At 37.5% G+C, this 18,603-nt stretch overlaps 1 protein-coding gene across 1 annotated transcript in view; it reads left to right on the top strand.

Moving 5' to 3' along the window:
• Nucleotides 1–18,603, top strand: part of ZW10 (zw10 kinetochore protein) — a 31,795-nt gene that overhangs the window by 12,135 nt on the left and 1,057 nt on the right. Inside the window, exons 8-15 of the mRNA XM_049856957.1 lie at nucleotides 3,921–4,084; nucleotides 4,650–4,832; nucleotides 9,650–9,888; nucleotides 11,933–12,004; nucleotides 14,104–14,273; nucleotides 14,987–15,117; nucleotides 15,656–15,787; nucleotides 16,603–16,805. Of these exons, the coding sequence (XP_049712914.1) occupies nucleotides 3,921–4,084; nucleotides 4,650–4,832; nucleotides 9,650–9,888; nucleotides 11,933–12,004; nucleotides 14,104–14,273; nucleotides 14,987–15,117; nucleotides 15,656–15,787; nucleotides 16,603–16,805 (1,294 nt within the window). The remainder of the gene's footprint in view (nucleotides 1–3,920; nucleotides 4,085–4,649; nucleotides 4,833–9,649; nucleotides 9,889–11,932; nucleotides 12,005–14,103; nucleotides 14,274–14,986; nucleotides 15,118–15,655; nucleotides 15,788–16,602; nucleotides 16,806–18,603) is intronic.

Below are 18,603 nucleotides of genomic sequence, written 5' to 3'. Positions count from 1 at the left end.
AGACACATGAGACTGTATGGGCAGCTGCTGTCTAGAGGCGAGATGAGAAGGCAGAGGGTTCGGGAGCTGGTTGAATGGACATGGGAAATACAGGGTGGAGAGGAGTGTGCTGTCACATTGTAGGGAGAGCCACTAGGGTCACATAACAATGTGTGTATGAGTTTTTGTATGAGAAACTGACTTGAATTGTAAACTTTCACTTAAAGCACAATAAAAAAAAGAAGAAAGATTCTCCTAATGACAGAAATCAGAAAATGAATTATAAAATTTTGGCAGTAAAAAAAAAAAGAAAGAAAATTTGACTGCATATAAATGTTAAATTCAATACGGCAAACAACACCATAAACAAAGTCAAAAGATACGTAGTGTACTAGGAGAAAATAACTGCAATACCTTTAAAAGACAAGAGTTAGTGTAAGAATACCTCTTTCAAAGAAAAAGAAGGTAATAGGAAGGTGCGAGGAAGGTGGGTAAAGAATATCAGCATGCAATTCATGGAAGAAAAAGTGCAAATTGTTAATAAACATTAAAAATATGTGTTGCTTTCCTAGGGCAATGGAAATTATGCCATCAAGATAGAACTTTTTACCCTTAGGTTTGGCAAAATTAAAAGATCTATCACTTTTGGCAAGAAAGTAGAAAGGTAGTCTTTATTGCTTTGTGAGCCTTTTTTTAGAAAGTAATCTGAAGATACATAGTAAAATCTAAAATATGCATCCCTTTTACCCAGTTATTCTATTTAATGCCTTATAGAAGTAATATCAACAGTATATATGTATTTATGTATATGTATGTATTTTTTTTATATGTATGTAATTTTTTTATGGGTGAATAGTTTATATATATACACATGCTGGACACAGCTAGAATATGTGTCATTTGCGGAATGTTTGTATATATTATGAAATATGTAGATATGAAAAAGAAGTGAAATACAGCTAGATACATTGACATAAAGGATGGTTAAGTGATAAAACAGGTAAGAGTAAGATCTATGACATGAGCCCATTTTTAGAAAAATGGAAGAAGGAAGACCCTTGTATGAATATATATGTATGTATATTATATGAGTGTAAGAGAGGAAGAGTCCAAACCAAACACTTAACAGTGGTCAGTTGGGCAAGGGGAGAGATGAGTTAGAGGGGAGAACTGGCTTTGTCTTTATAAACCTTACTGGGTATTGAGTTTGTTGCAACAAGCATGTCTTGTTTCTGCCTTGGATGGTTTCCTAGGAACTATAAATTACTAAAATTTACTGTGAACATACAGGTAACTGAGGAGGAAAGTTGAAAGGATGGTTGAAGATTTACCACTGAAATGGGTACCACCAAACACAGAAGGTTTTGGCTAAATTCTACTTCTGAGATTAAGATAATTCTGTTTTGTTAATCAAGTTCTTTTAGTCCATAGAAGAAGATGAAAAATGCTCTAATTAATTTTTTAAAAACCAGTATCACCTTAACACTTAAAGCACGATAATGGTAGCATATATATGCAGAAAACACTGAAGAACAATTTTACCCAGGGCTTATAAAATGCAAACATTTTAAACAGAATAATAGTAAATTAAATTCAACAGTATCTTTAAAAAGGATACATTATGACCTAGGATTTATTCTAGGAGTGCAAAGATGGTTCAACAGAAGAAAACTATCAAATACTTCATAATGTCAGCATATTAAAGGGGGAAGCTAGCTACATCATTACGCATTGCCAATGACTTATTACACCTCATGGTGACCCCATGTGTTACAGAGTAGAGCTGCTCCATAGGGTTTTCTTGGCTGTAATCTTTACAGAAGCAGATTGCTAGGCCTTTCTTCCATGGCAGTACTGGATGGGCTCAGCCTGCCAACTTAGGTTAAAAGTCGAGTGCAAATCATTTGCACCACCTAGGACCTGGTTAAATAATTAAATGATTAGATGTGGAAAATATGTATGACAAAATTTAGCACCCTTTCATAATAAAAACTAAGTAAAATAGGAATAGAATAATTTTCAATAGTATGATGAAATGTTTATGATATGATCTTAAGGAAAGAAGGATACAAAATAGTTTATACAGTGTGATTGCACTAGCTTTTCCTTCTCTGGTTTGTGTGGTTATATCCATTCGACAAACCTTTATAGAGCTGGGCACTGTGTTGGCCGCTTAGACCACCTGAGATGGTGCCCATATTTAGGTCCCATGGTTTAAATCAGCACTAGCTATTAGAAATATAATGCGAATAAAATAATGTAATTTAAAATTTTCTAATAGCCACTTAAGAAACAGGTGAATTTATTTTTAATAATATATTTAACCCAATAGAAAAAATTTTTTTTATCTAAAATATTATAATTTTAATATATAATCAATATTAAACTTAATGAGATATTTTATACTCTTTTTTATACAGACTTTGAAATTCTGTGTGTAATTTACACTTACCGTTGCCATCGAGTTGATTCTGACTCATAGCAACCCAATAGGACAGAGTAGAAGTGCCCCGTAGGGTTTCCACGGAGCGGCTGATAGATTTGAACTGCCAGCCTTTTGGTTACCAGCCCTAGCTCTTAACCACTGTGCCACTGGGGCTCCAGTTTTACACCTACAGTACATCTCAATTCAGATGCAAATTTTCCTCAGAAATACTTGATCTGCATTTAAATTTTATAAAATTTTACAGTTGAAAAAGTAGATTTCATACCCAAGATGTTTTAAACATACTTCAAAACTTTCCAGTAACTCAACTGACTACCAAAAAATCTTTTTTCTTTGATATTCACATCCACAGTGACAAACCTGGTTCATCTCTATTAGAAGAATTGATTTGACTTTGAAGCAAAAGCATATCCATTTCAAAACTGTGACTCAGTTAATTTACCAACTCAGGTCTCGACATTAACACCGCATTCACAGTGGTGTTGCATAAATTAAAAGGGCATCGTGCTTGGTAAAGTAGATGATCAGCAAAAAAAAAGGAAGAGCCTCAATGAAGTGGATTGACATAGTGACTGCGGCAGTGGGCTCAAGCCTAACAACAATTGTGAGGATGGCTCAGGACCAGGCAGTGTTTCATTCTGTTGTACATAGGGTTGCTATGAATCGGAGCTGACTCGACGGGTCGGAGCTGACTCGACGGCACCTAACAACAACAAACGTATTCTAATTCTCTCTCTCTCTCTGTGTATATATATAATGAAAAAACAATTGTCATTGAGTAGATTCCTATTCATGGCCACCCCGGGTGTTTCAGAGTAGGACTGTGCTCCGTAGGGTTTTCAATGGCTGTGATCTTACAAAAGTAAATTGCCAGGCCTTTCTTCCTAGGCCTCTCTGGGTGTATTAGAAAGGCCATCCTTTCAGTTAGTAGCCAAGTACTTAACCATTTGCACCACCCAGGAACTCCATTCTAAATAGAACCAGCACAAAATGTGTTGGACAAAACCACCATAAGTTATAAAAGAGGTATTGAAGTATTGTTTGGTAGGCTAGATATACTTTTATGAAAGGTGTACATTGATGTTTTACTTAGGATAACACTTAGAACATATGTGGAGATGAATAAATTACATTTATTCTTTATTAAAGAATTGGGATTTTATTCTAAACAAGTTTCAACTTGGAATGCAGAACTTCTGAGTACTTGTCATATAATCAAATCAGTAGATAATTATAATGTAGATGGCTTAATATCTTATTGTTATAGAGTACAAAGAGTCATACAGTGCAGACTGTTCATTTGAACAGTGAAAATAAAATAATACTAATTGTGTCATACTTTGTCCACGTAGTCAGTTGAGATGGCCGTAGAATGATCTGTGCTGTTTTCTTCCCTGTCATCTTAAAATTAAAGAATTCTAGAAAACTAGGAAACTTGAGAATCTATCATGACTGGTAATGGTCTCTTGCGTGGAACTTTTTCTTTGGAATTCAGATTTGCCTCTTGATGCTGATCCAGAAAATGAAAAAACATCTAAGATCATATTGGCCGAGATGCTTGGTGACGTGATCTGGGAGGACTTGTCTGAGTGCCTCATCAAGAACTGTTTGGTTTATTCTATCCCAACAAATAGCAGCAAGTTACAGCAGTATGAAGAGGTAAGAGCAGAGATACCACAAAGTTTTAAGAGACTGTAGATTTCTATTGATGTCTTTTGTTTTTCCTTGGAGATCTTTTGTTCTTTAGTTATATCTTCAAGAAAATTATGAATAATAATTCTCTGTAACTTTGTTTCTCTCATGACTTCCTACCTTTTGGGGGAACTGTGTTTTCTTATTAAATTTATTGTCTTTAGTAAGATACTTTTGAAAAACAATTGTTCTTTTATACCTGTGCCAGTGTACCAACTATAGTGGCTAGTGTGTAACACTGCTTTTTCACATCTTTTTCCTGTTTCCTAGAATGCTAAAATAAGTACGTTTATTTTAAAGATCTTTGCACCTTTACTAAGTAGAGTCAGAAATTTCTATTGAAGATAGTCTTCCTAATGAATTTAAGACTGGAAAATGAATAGTATTTTTATACCCATTAATCGATAGTCTGTCCTAAAACTTAAATGACCAGCTGGTCCTTGTTTTTTTCTATACATTAGATTTGAAATCTTAATATTCAAATGAAATATGTATACATCATTGATAATGTCTTTTTTCTTGTGTGTGTCAGATCATACAATCCACTGAAGAATTTGAAAATGCCCTAAAGGAGATGAGATTTTTAAAAGGAGACACTACTGATTTGCTGAAATACGCCCGTAATATCAATTCTCATTTTGCTAACAAGAAATGCCAGGATGTGATTGTGGCAGCCAGAAACCTCATGACCTCTGAAATTCACAACACTGTGAAGGTACCAGGTTTACAGTTTATTACACTGTATTTAAGGAGCAGCTCATTCTTGAGTCACACGTGGTAGAGTGGAAGAGACTATGACAGTTGCTGAATTCACTGAGGCGAGTTATTTATCTTCTGAACCTTAATTTTCTACTTTTAAAGTGGTCCTAGTACCTTCTTCTTTCACAGGGTTATTGTGAGGTCCAGATAAGATAATGTATATGAAAGCATTATGTAAATAGAAAAAGTCGACGAAAATGTAATGGATTACTGTTGTTGAATGACTTATCCTCAGCTTTATTACTTGAGTTTTTAGTATACGAATTTTGTGACAGGTGTATTTGGGTTTTATTACGTCCAGAGATTATACCCGATTATGAAATTGGTGACTTCCATCTGCTAGGCTTAAAATAATAAAATAAGTAAACAAAAAGATGCAGGGTGTAAACAATTTATCTGCAGAGGCAGTGGACTAAGTTAATTTTCACTGAAGGTAATTTACTCCTTTGACTTTAGATAATCCTGTGCATTTTAAAAATAATATTTGGAAATACAAGGCTTTACTTAGATTAAACCAAAACGTAGACTAAGACAGCCTCTTAATAGAAGGGTCCTTAGCCATTTTTCAGTCCCCATCAAAGGGATCAAGATCTTCCTCCCTTAGTCCCTTCTTCTGTCATCCCCCATTTTCCTTTGGGGGTATCCTGTTACTGTGTCCACTTCAGCAAAATATTTAATTGGCCATTTGAGGTGCACAGATAATGAACACATTTTGAGGTAATTTTGGATTGTTAAGAAAACTGAAATTTGTTCACTACCAAGAGCTGTGCTATGTGCTGTGGTTTTTGTTTGTTTTTAAACTTTTTTTTTAAAACATAGATATTGTTTGATTAGGTCACTCCTCTACTCAGATTCCAGTGTTTTCCCATTTTAGAGAAAGACCCACAAAAGCCTTACAGTGGCCTACAAGGTTTTATATGATCTGACTCCTTTGTCTCTCTGGCTCCACCTCCTACCACATTCTTCTTCAGTCACTGCTCCAATCACTGTGGACTTGTTGCTCTTCCCTGACTTTTCTCGGTTGGACCTCTTGTTCCCTCTGCTTAGAACATTCTTACTGCAGATATCAATGTGACTTGCTCCCTTTCCAGACCACTCTTTTTAAATTGTGAACTCCTGCTGCTTCCTGTGCCCCTTCCTTGCTTTATTTCTCTTCATATCATCATCAACCATCATCTATATGAATTATTGATGTATTGTTTCTCCCTCTCTGGAAAATAAGTTCCATGAGGACAGGGATTTTTTTGTCATGTCTGAATTTTTTCTACATCTGTATCATATACATAAGATTCATAGGTTTCAAACATTTTAATTGTTTTCCTCCAGTTTATCTAATATAAGCCCTGTCTGTGTGGATGACTGATGAAGAACAGCCCATACTCTGTACGTCTATTTCTGTATCTCCGTTCACTCCTAAACTCTTAACGATGTTGTTTTCACCTACATTATTATTCAGAAATTATTTATTTTTTTCTTCTAAGGTTTACTTATTTTGTTGGAAATATATACAGTGAGACATACACCAATTCAACAGTTTCTACACATACAATTTAATGATTCCGTTCTTTGAGTTGCACAACCACTCTCCCCCTCCTTTGCTGAGTTGTTTCTCCCTCATTAACATGAACTCACTGCCCCCTGAGGTTCCTATCTAATCTTGAGTTGCTGCTGTCAGTTTGATTCTTTATAGAGAGTTCTTAAAAGAGCATAATACTCAGGGCAGATATTCTTTACTAGTTAAGCTAAACTATAGTTTGGTTTTAAGATGACTTCAGGGGATATTTTTGGTTTAAGGTTTAAAAATTTTCTCAGGATGATAGTTTCAGGAGTTCATGTAGCCTCCATGGCTCTAGAAAGTCAGGAGTCCGTGAGAATTTGAAATTCTGTTCTGTATTTTCTCCCTTTTGATCAGGATTCTTCTATGGAATCTTTGATCAAAATGTTCGGTAATGGTAGCTTGGTGGCATCTAATTCTGGTCTCATGGCAAAGGAGGGAGCTATTCATGAAAGTAGTTAGGCACACATTCCCTATCCTCCTGCCATTCCTAGGGCAGGGATTTTTGTTTTGTTGTCTCTGCAGCACCAAGGAAGTACCTGGTACATACTACTTAGTGCTCAATAAATGTTTGTTAAATGAATACATACATATCTCACTCATCTCTGTCACAACCCCTTGAAGTAAGCAGGGTTATTACTGGGTTGCTTCATGACTCCGGGCTAAATCCTTTAACCTTTCTGAACCTCATTTTTGTTTTCTATAATATCAGAGAATTGAAGTAGGTAATCTCTGAGTTCTCAAGTAGTTCTGATATTCTATAAAACTGCATTTCTCCCAGATACCCAAATCCAGTAACTTCTTCTAGATCATAGTTTCTTAACAGCAACACTATGCAAATTTTAGGCTAGATAATTCTTTGCTGTGGGGGCTGTCCTGTAGGATGTTTAGCAGCATCCCTGGCCTCTACCCACCAGATACCAGTAGCACCTCTCCCAGTTATGACAATCAAAAATGTCTCCAGACATTGCCAAATGCCACCTAAAACCAATCCAGACTCATTGCTGTTGAGTCGATTTTGTCTATAGTGACCCTGTAGGACCGAGTAGAACTGCCCCATTGGGTTTTCAAGGAGCGACTGGTGGATTTGAACTGCTGACCTTTTGGTTAGCAGTCAAACTCTTAACAACTGTGCCACCAGGGCTCCAAATGCCCCCTGGGGTAAAATTGTCCCTGGATGAGAACCATTGCTCTAGGTTCTCACTTGGTTTTCTTGGCATCTAGGCCCTAGAATTAAAAAACAAAACAAAAACAGTTGCCATTGAGTTGACCCTGACTCATCGTGACCCCATTTGTGTCTGAGTAGAACTGCACTTCATAGGGTTTTCAGTTGGTGATTTTTTTCAGATAAACATTAACATTTTCCAAATCATCTCTATAATTACATTTCTTCATTGGTGTTATGTTAGCTATAGTTTTTGACTACCAGGTGCCTGATATTTTTATTCTCATTTTATCTTCATAAAAGCCATACCCAAAAAAACACAGTGCTGTCGAGTCGATTCCGACTCATATGAAGTAGATATTCTTATACCGTTACAGATTGGGAAACCAAGTCTGGTGACTTAACCATTTTTATTAGACTTGGAATTTTTTCCATCATAAAATTTCCATAGAGGTGCAGTTTGTGCTGAACAGAGCTGCTCTTCTTGCAGTGGGTGTGGGGAACCTATTGCCTTATCTGCTTAGTCTCCTTTCTTGGCCTCTGAGGCATCTTTGAGAAGCAAGATTTGAAAACCATTGTTGTTGTCGTTAGGTGCTCTTGAGTTGGTTTCAACTCCTAGCCACCCTATGCACAACAGGAAACCATTGTTGCACTCCAATTTCTTCATTTTGTAATGAGAAAATTGAGAAGGTAAATGACTTTTTTAAAAGTTAGGATAAAAATATCAGTCATATTTTCAGAGTTGCAGCCTAGTGTGTTTTTATTTACTTCTGACCGAGTCCGTGAGAATTTTCATTTAGTGTAAGCTCTACGGAGGCTTTTTTGGTTTTGTTTGGAGTTTTTTTTTTTTTTTTAAGGAAAGGAATCAGTTATTTCTTAGACTAACTAATTGAGTTCTTTATTTGACACAGCCAATAACAGTTGTGCCGGGTGAGAAATAATTTGTTTAATAATATGGACAGTGAAACAAAATTATAGTGGTCTGTAACAATTTTGGAGCCCTGGTGGCACAGTGATTAAGAGCTTGGCTGCTGACCAAAAGGTTTGCAGTTCAAATCTACCAGCCACTCCTTGGAAACCCTATGGGGCAGTTCTGCTGTGTCCTGTAGGGTCACTTTGAGTCAGAATTGACTTGACAGCAACGGGTATGGGTAATAATCTACTAGTTTAGTCTAAGAAGTAGAATTTTTTTTGTTTTCACATTTTATTTATTTTTTAATTGTACTTTAGATGAAGGTTTACAGAACAAACTAGTTTCTCATTAAACAATTAGTAGACACATTGGTTTGTGACGTTGGTTGCCAACCCCACGACATGTCAACACTCTCCCCCTTAACCTTGGGTTCCCTGTTACCAGCTTTCCTGTCCCCTCCCGCCTTCTTGTCCTTGCCCCTGGGCTGGTGTGCCCCTTTAGTCTCGTTTTGTTTTATGGGCCTGTCTAATCTTTGGCTGAAGGCTGAACCTCAAGAGTGACTGAAGTCATGGTTACTCATCCCTCATTGCTGAGCTAAAAGAGTGTCTGGGGGCCATACTCTCGAGGTTTCTCCAGTCCCTCTCAGACCAGTAAGTCTGGTCTTTTTTTTGTTGTTGTCGTGAGTTAGAATTTTGTTCTGCATTTTTCTCCAGTTCTTTCTGGGACCCTCTATTGTGACCACCGTCAGAGCAGTCAGTGGTGGTAGCAGGGCACCACCTAGTTGTGCTGGACTCCGTCTGGTGGGGGCTGTGGTGGTTGTGGTCTGTTAGTCCTTTGGATTAATCTTGAGGAGAATTTTGAAGGTTCTTTCATTTACCTGAAACCCTGGGCCAGTTTCACAGCTTAGCTATTTCAGTGAAGATTAAGAGCGCTCTGAAGAATCGTGAAGGGGATTGCTTATTTCTTGTGTTTTCTCTGGAGATTAGGCCATCATTAAAATATTGCCGTATTGACTCAGGTCTTTAAATTACTCTGTACAACCACAGCTTAATCCATGGGAGCAACCAGTGTCTTATTCTTCTCTGTGTGTTGCATTTAAATTATTCTGAAGACCGTGCATTTTCTGTGTTTGAAACTTAGGTTACTCCTGATTCCAAGATAAGTGTGCCAGCCTTACCCAGTCCTGATGAGGATGACAAGCTAGACATACAGAAAGTGGCCAGAGCTCAGTACAGTGAAGTGAGAAATTTAGAGCCGGAAAATACACTGGACCAACATTCTTTTTCCTTGCCAACGTGCCGCATCAGTGAGTCTGTGAAGAAATTAATGGAACTCGCCTACCAGACTTTACTAGAGGCGACGACCAGCAGTGATCAATGGTATGAATTCTGAGTGGTCTGAAAATGGCAGTGACTTTGTTAAGTGCATATCTAAACTAGACATGTATTAAGAAAATTAGCTGGAATTCTTTGGGTTTTCTTATCCCATTTAAAAAAAAAAAAAAAAAATCCCATTAGTTCATTTTTTTTTCCCCCTAGAAAAACATAGCACAGCATACAAACTTATATTAATCTTTAGCTTTTATTTACAATAACATATACATGTTGGACCTCGATATAAGAAGTAGAAGCATGTGCATGGATGGACAGATGGGTTTCTTTGACATTAGAAATTGTTGTTTATCACTTTTTAACAAAAAAGCTCTTTAATATTTATTTAATTTTTAGTTTTTATTTGAATTGGTTGATAATACATGAAAAATGAATAATTGTTTATTATTATTGGTAAAAAAAATAGTGGTGGTAATATTAATAGTTGCACCCTCTGCTTCAGCCTGCTCTGGCTCTTTAGCCTAACATTCTTTCAGATCCAGGTTTTAATTAATTTACATTTGAAATGTTTATTTTTTAGAACAATAATAATTTGGGGGGCAGCCAGAGGTAGAAGGAAAAGAACAGACTATACCAAAGAAACCATTTCAAGATGATTTCTTCTAGTTTACATTGCACCCGGGTACCTAAACTCTGTTCAGCATCTCCTGCTGAGTCTGTTTTTATTTAATAAGCAACTTCCCTACTCCTAGACTAAATTGAGAAGAAAATGGCAGACTGTGGCCCAGGTTGATTATAGAGCAGGTTTACATCTATACCTCTTTAGTTTGCATCTCTGTGTAGGAGTTTTGCGTTTCTCATTCTCATAATAGAAAACCAGTCCAGTAAGGATTTGACTTAATCATGTTGCATGTTCAGATGGGCTTCTAGAGTTTCAATTTTTATCTCCACGTGCAAACAAACCCCTTAACTTTATTCTGCTCTAGAAAGCACATGTCTACCAAGATACTTACGTGGCATTAACCGTTACATTTATAAATCTGTCCAGTTTTAATTATCAGTAGGATATTTATAAAAAGAAGTGTATACTCATTTGACAAAATAAATACAGGAGTGACTATTTCTTCACTAGGCATACTCCCAAAATATACCAGACCATTCTGGCTAGGAAGTTAGGGATATTGGGCAGTATTTCTTAAAATTTTTGAGAACATAGAACACCAAGCAGTATTTTTTTAAATTGCATATGCCTTTGGGGATTCTTTCCACTAAAAGTAGTTTAATAGGACAAACAAAAATACAATTACATTACAACTTTCTTCTCTATTACCAGACCTTAAACAGCGACATATGTACAGCAAAATTAGAACAAAAGAATCAGGTATCACAGTAATCAACCAGTAACAGTGTTTTGGTGTATAGTAACCATGACTTGTTTTTCTAAGTATTTGTGGAGTTCCTGGGACTTATTCAGGGCACCTACTTTAAGATATTTTTTACATAAAGGTGAGCTACGCAAGGCTTATATTTGTTCTTTGTAAGTGCATTTTAATGTGTTCTAAAGCCAGATTTAAGGTGTTCTAAAGCCAGATTTAAAGGGCAAAAAACTTGAGGGCTCAATTCTGTCCTAGAAATGTTGATTCATCTCCTTGTATTGGGGTGAGGAGGAGAAAAGGTGAAAGCTGAAAGTCAGACTGATTCTAAAAGAACCCAGCGAGTGCCTTTACTGATACTTTGCCCTTTGCAGAGTGCGCCAGCGAGTAGGTGACATTTGCTTGAGGCTTAGCTCCATTTGTTACTAAAGGGATACTCTGGGTCCTGGTGGAACACACACTGATAAATCGAAAAAAGGCAGTGGGTCGAGTGCTGCTGTTCTTAAAATTATTAATGGATCTAGGTTTTAAGAAGGGTAATGTAGTTAGTAAATATTGGTTGAGAATATATTTCTATCTAGATTAACTGTGTAGTAACCAAGGCAAGTGTTCTCCGCAACTGTAGTTTTAGTTTATTAAAGGTGCATTTAGTTTGAATTTTTTTTCTCATTTTCAATATCTCCTCAATACATTTCTGTTAAATCTGTGTTTTCCCTTAGTGCTGTTCAGCTTTTCTGCTCGGTAAGGAATATCTTCCATTTGTTCCATGATGTGGTACCAACATATCACAAGTAAGTGCCGCCGTATCTCATTCCCGTACAACAACCGTATGTCTAAAATGTTCGTAAGTCAAGTTTAAACCAGTAATTTTATATTCTCACCGAAGATATTTTGGTTATTAAAACTCACACAATAATTAAGTAAACTATTTTAAAGCACACATAGAAGGAGCAATGTCATTTATTAATAAATTCATATGAGTACTATGATCTTGCAATATAGTGGATGAAGCAAATTTAAAAACTCAAAAGAATTTTAACCTGTTTTTAATGCTAGGTATTTTCAGAACTGCCTCACTTTACTTGGTTAAAAAACAAAAAGGCTACCGCTCCATGTTGGCATCCAGTAAACAAAGCACATTTTCCTTTGGCGTTCGCAGCTCTGCACACTTAACACCGCAAGGGATTGCCGTTTCCCTGTAGGGTATGGTTAGCCCCCATTCCTAGCTGTCTTAGGCTGTATTTACCTACTGTCTTGGCTTTTAAAAGTTTCTTTTAATATGAGTCTGAAAAGTTATTTGAACTGGAAGCCTCCGGGAGCGCTCCCTGTCATCCTAATTAGGTGCTTTGGATACTTTTTTAGAAGTGTTTTTGATAATATGCCAGCAGAACTATCCTATCACCAAGCACTCTGCTCACAAAGAAAAAACGCTGATTATTTGAAGTATATTTTAGCTTAGATTTGTGAGCAACTGAGATGTTTTTAACTAGGCCCACCTGTTATTTTTGGTATAAAAGAGCGCTTATTTATCATGAACCCTTATTATTTTTTATTTGCATTCTCTTTGTTTTGGTTTAAAATTCGTATTTCACTTTCTGCTTAGTCAAGTAAAGGGAACGAGAGTAACATATTTGGGTCAGCTGACAGATGTGTCATTGAAGATTCAGAGATAGTCGGCTCAGGAGCTGCTGTGGCTTCAAAACATTTCCTCACTGATGAGGAGTTGGATTTGCCTCTCTTTCCCCTTTGTGTGATCTTTGAACTTTGTCCTGGACCTGTGGTTCACAGCTTTAGTGTATATCAGAATCACCTGGATGCCTTGTTAAAACACAGATTGCTGGACCCCGTGTCCAACAGTTCTATTCAGTAGGTCTGGGATGAGTCCTATATTTTATATAAATTTCTGGGTGACGATAATGTTCTTTGTCAGGAGACCACACTTTGGAAACCACTGTCCTAGATTATGGTTCTTACCTTTGGCAGTATATTAGAGTCACTTATGGAGCTTTAAAAATATGTGTCTTTGCCTAGACCCTACCCCTAGAGATTTTAGTGGATAGGTCAGCTCTAAGACCCAGGCATCAGTGTTTTTTTAAAGCCCTGCACGTGATTTTGATGTGTAGCCAGGAGAGAGGACAGCTGCCTTGGATTGCCGGTTCCTGACTTTGTACATCCTAGCCTGACACTGAAACAGCAAACTAGGAAAAAAAGTTTTAACTTGATTGCCTGCTAGTGGGTATATAACACAAATATAAGACACAATCTCTTCCAAAGCTGAGTAGACTAATATGTGTAGAAGAATTAGAGCAGCGGTTTTTAATCCTGGATGTAAATTAAAATTACCTAGGATGATTTTAAAAACTATAAATGCCCTGACTTCACTCCCAGAGGTTGTGATTTAATTTGTTTGGGGTGAAGCCCAAACATCTGTATATTTTAAAATTCCTCAGGTGACTCTAATCTGTAGCTAGCATCAAAAACTAGTGAATTTGAAAATAATGAAGTGCTTCATAATGTAAGTGAAACAGGAATTTGGAGAAGGGGGAAGTCCTGCATCTCTACAGACTTAGGAGTGTTAAATTTTAAAGGAATTATTATGAACAGCTATGCTAGATTTGCAGAACAAAGAGACGAACCAGGTAGATGTCTTAATTCCCTCACTTTTTCTTTTTTTGTTAATCATTGGATACATTACGGGATAAGGCCATATTCTGGCAGAACAGCCTCACTCTGAATGGGAGTGGGAGTGATGAGATTTAATCTTGTGTGTACCACATTTATGTAGCATATAATTACCAAAGCCTGGAAATACATTAGAGGACTAGTAACTTTTCATCAGTGCCACCTTCAGTAACAGGTAATTCCTTTCCTACCTATCCTCCTGACTTAGGGAGAACCTTCAAAAACTGCCTCAGCTGGCTGCCATCCACCACAACAACTGCATGTACGTTGCTCACCACTTGCTGACCCTTGGGCATCAGTTCAGTTTGCGTCTTGCCCCTGTTCTTTGCGATGGCACTGCCACGTTCGTGGATCTCGTACCTGGCTTCAGGAGACTTGGTAAAGGATACTTTTAGGAAAATTATCCAGTCTCTCAGGCTAGCTTCTTTGTAATTTATGTGTGCAGAGGTCAGAGACGTGGTGGCCCTGAGCTGCACCTTAGAGCGGGAGGGCATTTAGTTTGCAGGGTTCCCAGTTATTTGATCTTATAATGTGCGTGCAGTCTTTGCAGAAGCATTGTTTTGTCTCGACACGATCTCATGGTACATTAGGTCCCACACTGCATTGCTGGTGTGCAGTGACTTCACCAGGTGAGAGTTATGTTCGGGGAATAACGTAGAATAAGATTTGTATCGTGACAGCTCTGTTAGCGTTGTTGGTAAGAGCACACTAGTATCGATGCTTGTTCTTCTGCCAAACCCCAAGACAGCACCCCCCGCACCCAGCTTTACTGGAGATTCCCTACTTTTCCCTTAGGTGATGCCAGATGTATCAGAACAATAAGTAGCTGCTGCTTCTATAAAAAGAGGTAGTTTTTCTAGCTGACTCTGACTCTGGGAGAGAGTTATTTATTATCCCAAGGGTGGGCTTGAAGGGACTGGCTAATATATTAGAAGAGATTTTTTTTTCTAGTAACCTAAAAGGGAGCTTTATGATGTTATCTAGCAGTTGTTTTGAAATAGAACAGATACCTCTCCTCTTCCATCCTGGTTTTGCAATGTGTAATTGAACAGCTTTTAGAATTTTTTATTCTAACTGTTTTTCCTTCATAGGAACAGAGTGTTTTTTGGCTCAAATGCGGGCACAGAAAGGAGAACTTCTGGAAAGATTATCAAGCGCTAGGAACTTTTTAAACATGGATGATGAAGAGAATTATTCTGCAGCAAGCAAAGCAATCCGGCAGGTGGGAGGCTGTTGCTCGCTCTGGAGTTTGTACTCTATCCTTAAATGGCCTTTTTTTTTTTTTTTTAAGGCAGCAAAGAATATGTAAAAGGTATCTCAGTTGATTCCCCACAGCTCCTACTAGAAATCTGGATTTCTTTTACAGTCATGTTTAAGACCTTTCCTGTACCTTCTCACCAAGCCAACAGAAGCTATCTTTCCATCTACCCAGTAGTGTGACTAGTTATCTAGTAAGTTTGTCATAGCAAGTAATTTACTCATGAACTTGGGTTTGGGAAATTTTAAATAATTAGCTTTCACCTTAGTATCCCTTTCTCTTAAGTGCTGTATCTTTTCATTGTGGTTTTCCTATCTGCAGGATGAAAACTAGCAGTGATGTCACTAAGATTAGATATTCAAGAAGCATATCATCTTGATTACTTACGTTACTCTACATAACGCCCCTTCCCCCGACACACAAACAGATGATAAATGTAAATTTGGAATATTTGAGTTACAACAAACTCTTTCCCATGTAAATATCTCCATTCTTCTGACAGGTATTGCACCAACTAAAGAGACTTGGGATTGTGTGGCAGGACATCCTGCCAGTGAATATATATTGCAAGGCTATGGGGACTTTACTCAATACCGCAATTTCTGAGATCATTGGCAGAATCACTGCCTTAGAGGTAAGGGCCATTCAACGCCTCACCAGACTTCAGATGTAGTTCTTGTCCTGATTGTTACTTCAGTTAGAAAGTGAAGTTAAAGGCTCAGTTTTAGTTAAAACAGATGGTAGAAGTTGTACGTGTTTCATGCCTAACTTACCATGTTTTTTTTTTTCTTTCAATTTTGTTTTAATCCTATTTTGCTGGAAACTTGGCAATCTCTGCTTTTCATTCCTAATAATAAGGAAGTAGGATTGATTGTCCTGCTTCTTAGCCTAGCATCTTTGTAAATTATGAGTGAAGAGGTTGGAAGCTGGGCAGTGGTCCTGAGATATGCTGTAAAGTATGAAGCCACTTACTTTGCAAGTGAACGTAGTCATTTAAATTAGTAAAGTGAATGCAGCCTCGTGCGGTGCGGCGCCCCTTTTCCAGCACACTGCTGCAGTTGGGGTCATGTGTGCGATCCTATGGGAAAATTGCCTGGGCTCTGCCAGCCGATGGCTTTAAAGCATGGGTTGCCTAAACCCTTATTTGTAATAACACTCCCTGCCTAGCAGCAAGCTGTGCCACATTCTCCTGGAGAAATGGGCTCTTTCATGTAGGCAAACTAAATTACTGAATTACTGACAATCTGTTGGGACATAGTTTATGTCATTCTAGCTTTAGGAGTATTGTCAGAGAGCTGATGAATTCTAGTGTCTAGAAAGGTGTGCTAAATTGTTTGGAAACATTGCTGTAGATGACCTGCCTGGACAGCATGCACTAAAGATTTCCCCTGTCCCTACCACTAAGCTGGCCCATTTCTCTTCTGCTGTGTTCCCTTTGTGCAAAACCAGGACATCTCCACTGAAGATGGGAATAGATTGTATTCCTTATGCAAAACAGTGATGGATGAAGGACCCCAAGTGTTTGCCCCTCTATCTGAAGAGAGCAAGAACAAGAAATACCAAGAAGAGGTTCCAGTCTATGTGCCAAAATGGATGTCTTTCAAAGAACTGATGATGATGCTACAAGCCAGCCTGCAAGAAATTGGGGATCGGTGCGTACATAACCCTTTATAGAGGTGTTTATCTCTCCACAGCTATGAAAGAAGAATAGTGCTATTGGTGGCTATGCTTTCTTCAGTTTCTTAATATTACTCAGGAAAAAGTTTGTTACTAAGTAGCAGTAGTTGGGGCCTTTGCATGGTCTATCATAGTGAGGATCTCATTACCATTTTCTCACAGTTGATATCACAAAGACTTCTCGTTTCGTATTGTCTTGGCCTTGAACATGTTTTGGCATGCTGTACAAATGATCCGATGTTTGCGAGAAGTACAGCCTTCTGACCCCTGCGTGGAAGTTGTTGCCCACTTTTTAGAATGGCTTTGACGTGTTAACAGAGAAGTTAGTTTTGTCTGTATGTAGTGATAACCCTCTGCTGTTGTCTGATTGACCAGCCGTTTTTCTACAAGGATTGAATGTCAAAAATTCACTCCTTTAGAGATGAAGCACTATTCACCGAGAAAGGGTCCATCTTTTCTTAAATATAGTGGATCTTGTTTTCTTCTGGCACCATCAGTTAATGTCGCTGTGGTCAGTCAGCGTATGCTATATCATCTACTGAGTGTCAGGGGGTCATTAATACGGCACAAAACGAGTAGATGTGGGTTAGTTCACGTCCATGAATGCGTTCACTATTGTCTTGGTAGATTATTGACGAGTATGTATGCCTTGCCTAGGGAGCTCCGTCATCAGAGCACAGTGTATATGTTGGGAAAAGGCAATTTTATTCAGAAGATGCTCTTAAGGCCCATTTCCATCGTGGCAGCTGCTTGTCTGCCTGCCTTAGCTTGGCTTAGTCCGTCCACATGTCCATTGGATTAGACCAGTCAGCCAAGATGTTTCTGAGTTGTTCTCACTAAATGTTGCCCGTTTGTTCTCAAAGCAATGCAAATGAGATTTCTACTTGGAAAAAAAAGTTCTTCAAAATATCTCTAATGACATTTATTGCAAAATTTTGATTTATTCATTTGTAATTTATAAGTTCTTAGTGGGTCAGAAGGATGTCTTTAGGTGACAAGCTCCAGAGGGCTGAAAATAAGAATTTTTCTCTCTGCTGTTGAAGGGTCTTCTTAGCAGCCTAAGAATGATCTGAAAAATTAGAAAGTGGCTATCCCCTCAGGTTTTTTTTTCCTGCTTAGGAAGATTTCTAAGAGCTTTCAGTAAATATAAGTAAATAAATAAATTATTTTACTGGAGAAACGACCTCCAGCTATGTGTAGTTTAAATATTTTAAAATTGTAAAATATACATAAGAAATGGTACAGTATATATAGTATATATAGATGGTTTAAAGAAAAAGAATAAAGTGAACAGCCATGTAACTACTACTAGCTTAAGAATAATGGTTTCACCAGGACCTCTTAAGACTCCTATGTGTCCCTCTTCTCATACTCCCCACCAGAGGTAACCACTGTCTTCAATTGTGTGGTGTTTATTTCCTTTTGTAATTTTACCACATTTACATGTAAATATACATATGATAATATACGTACACGTCCCTAAACAATATAAAGTTTAGACTTGCCTGTTTTTGGACACTCTGTAGATGAATTCTTTTGTAACTTGCTTTAAATGTTTTTGAAACTCATTTATAGTGATTTGTGTAGCTGCAGTTCATTTCATGGCTGTATTATATTGCATTGTACAAATATTTCATAGTTTGTTTACTCTGTTGCATCTCATTCTCACCAGCATTTGGTATTATCAGACTAAAAATTTTGCTAATGTAGTTGGTGTGAAATGGTAGCTTTTTGTAATTTTAACTTGCATTTCCTCAGATTCAAATGAGGTTG

The sequence above is a fragment of the Elephas maximus genome, chromosome 17 (genome assembly GCF_024166365.1).
Source record: "Elephas maximus indicus isolate mEleMax1 chromosome 17, mEleMax1 primary haplotype, whole genome shotgun sequence".
In the NCBI taxonomy this organism is placed as follows: domain Eukaryota; kingdom Metazoa; phylum Chordata; class Mammalia; order Proboscidea; family Elephantidae; genus Elephas; species Elephas maximus.
The sequence above is the reverse complement of the archived record's forward strand: the minus strand, read 5'-3'. Positions and strand labels throughout refer to the sequence as shown.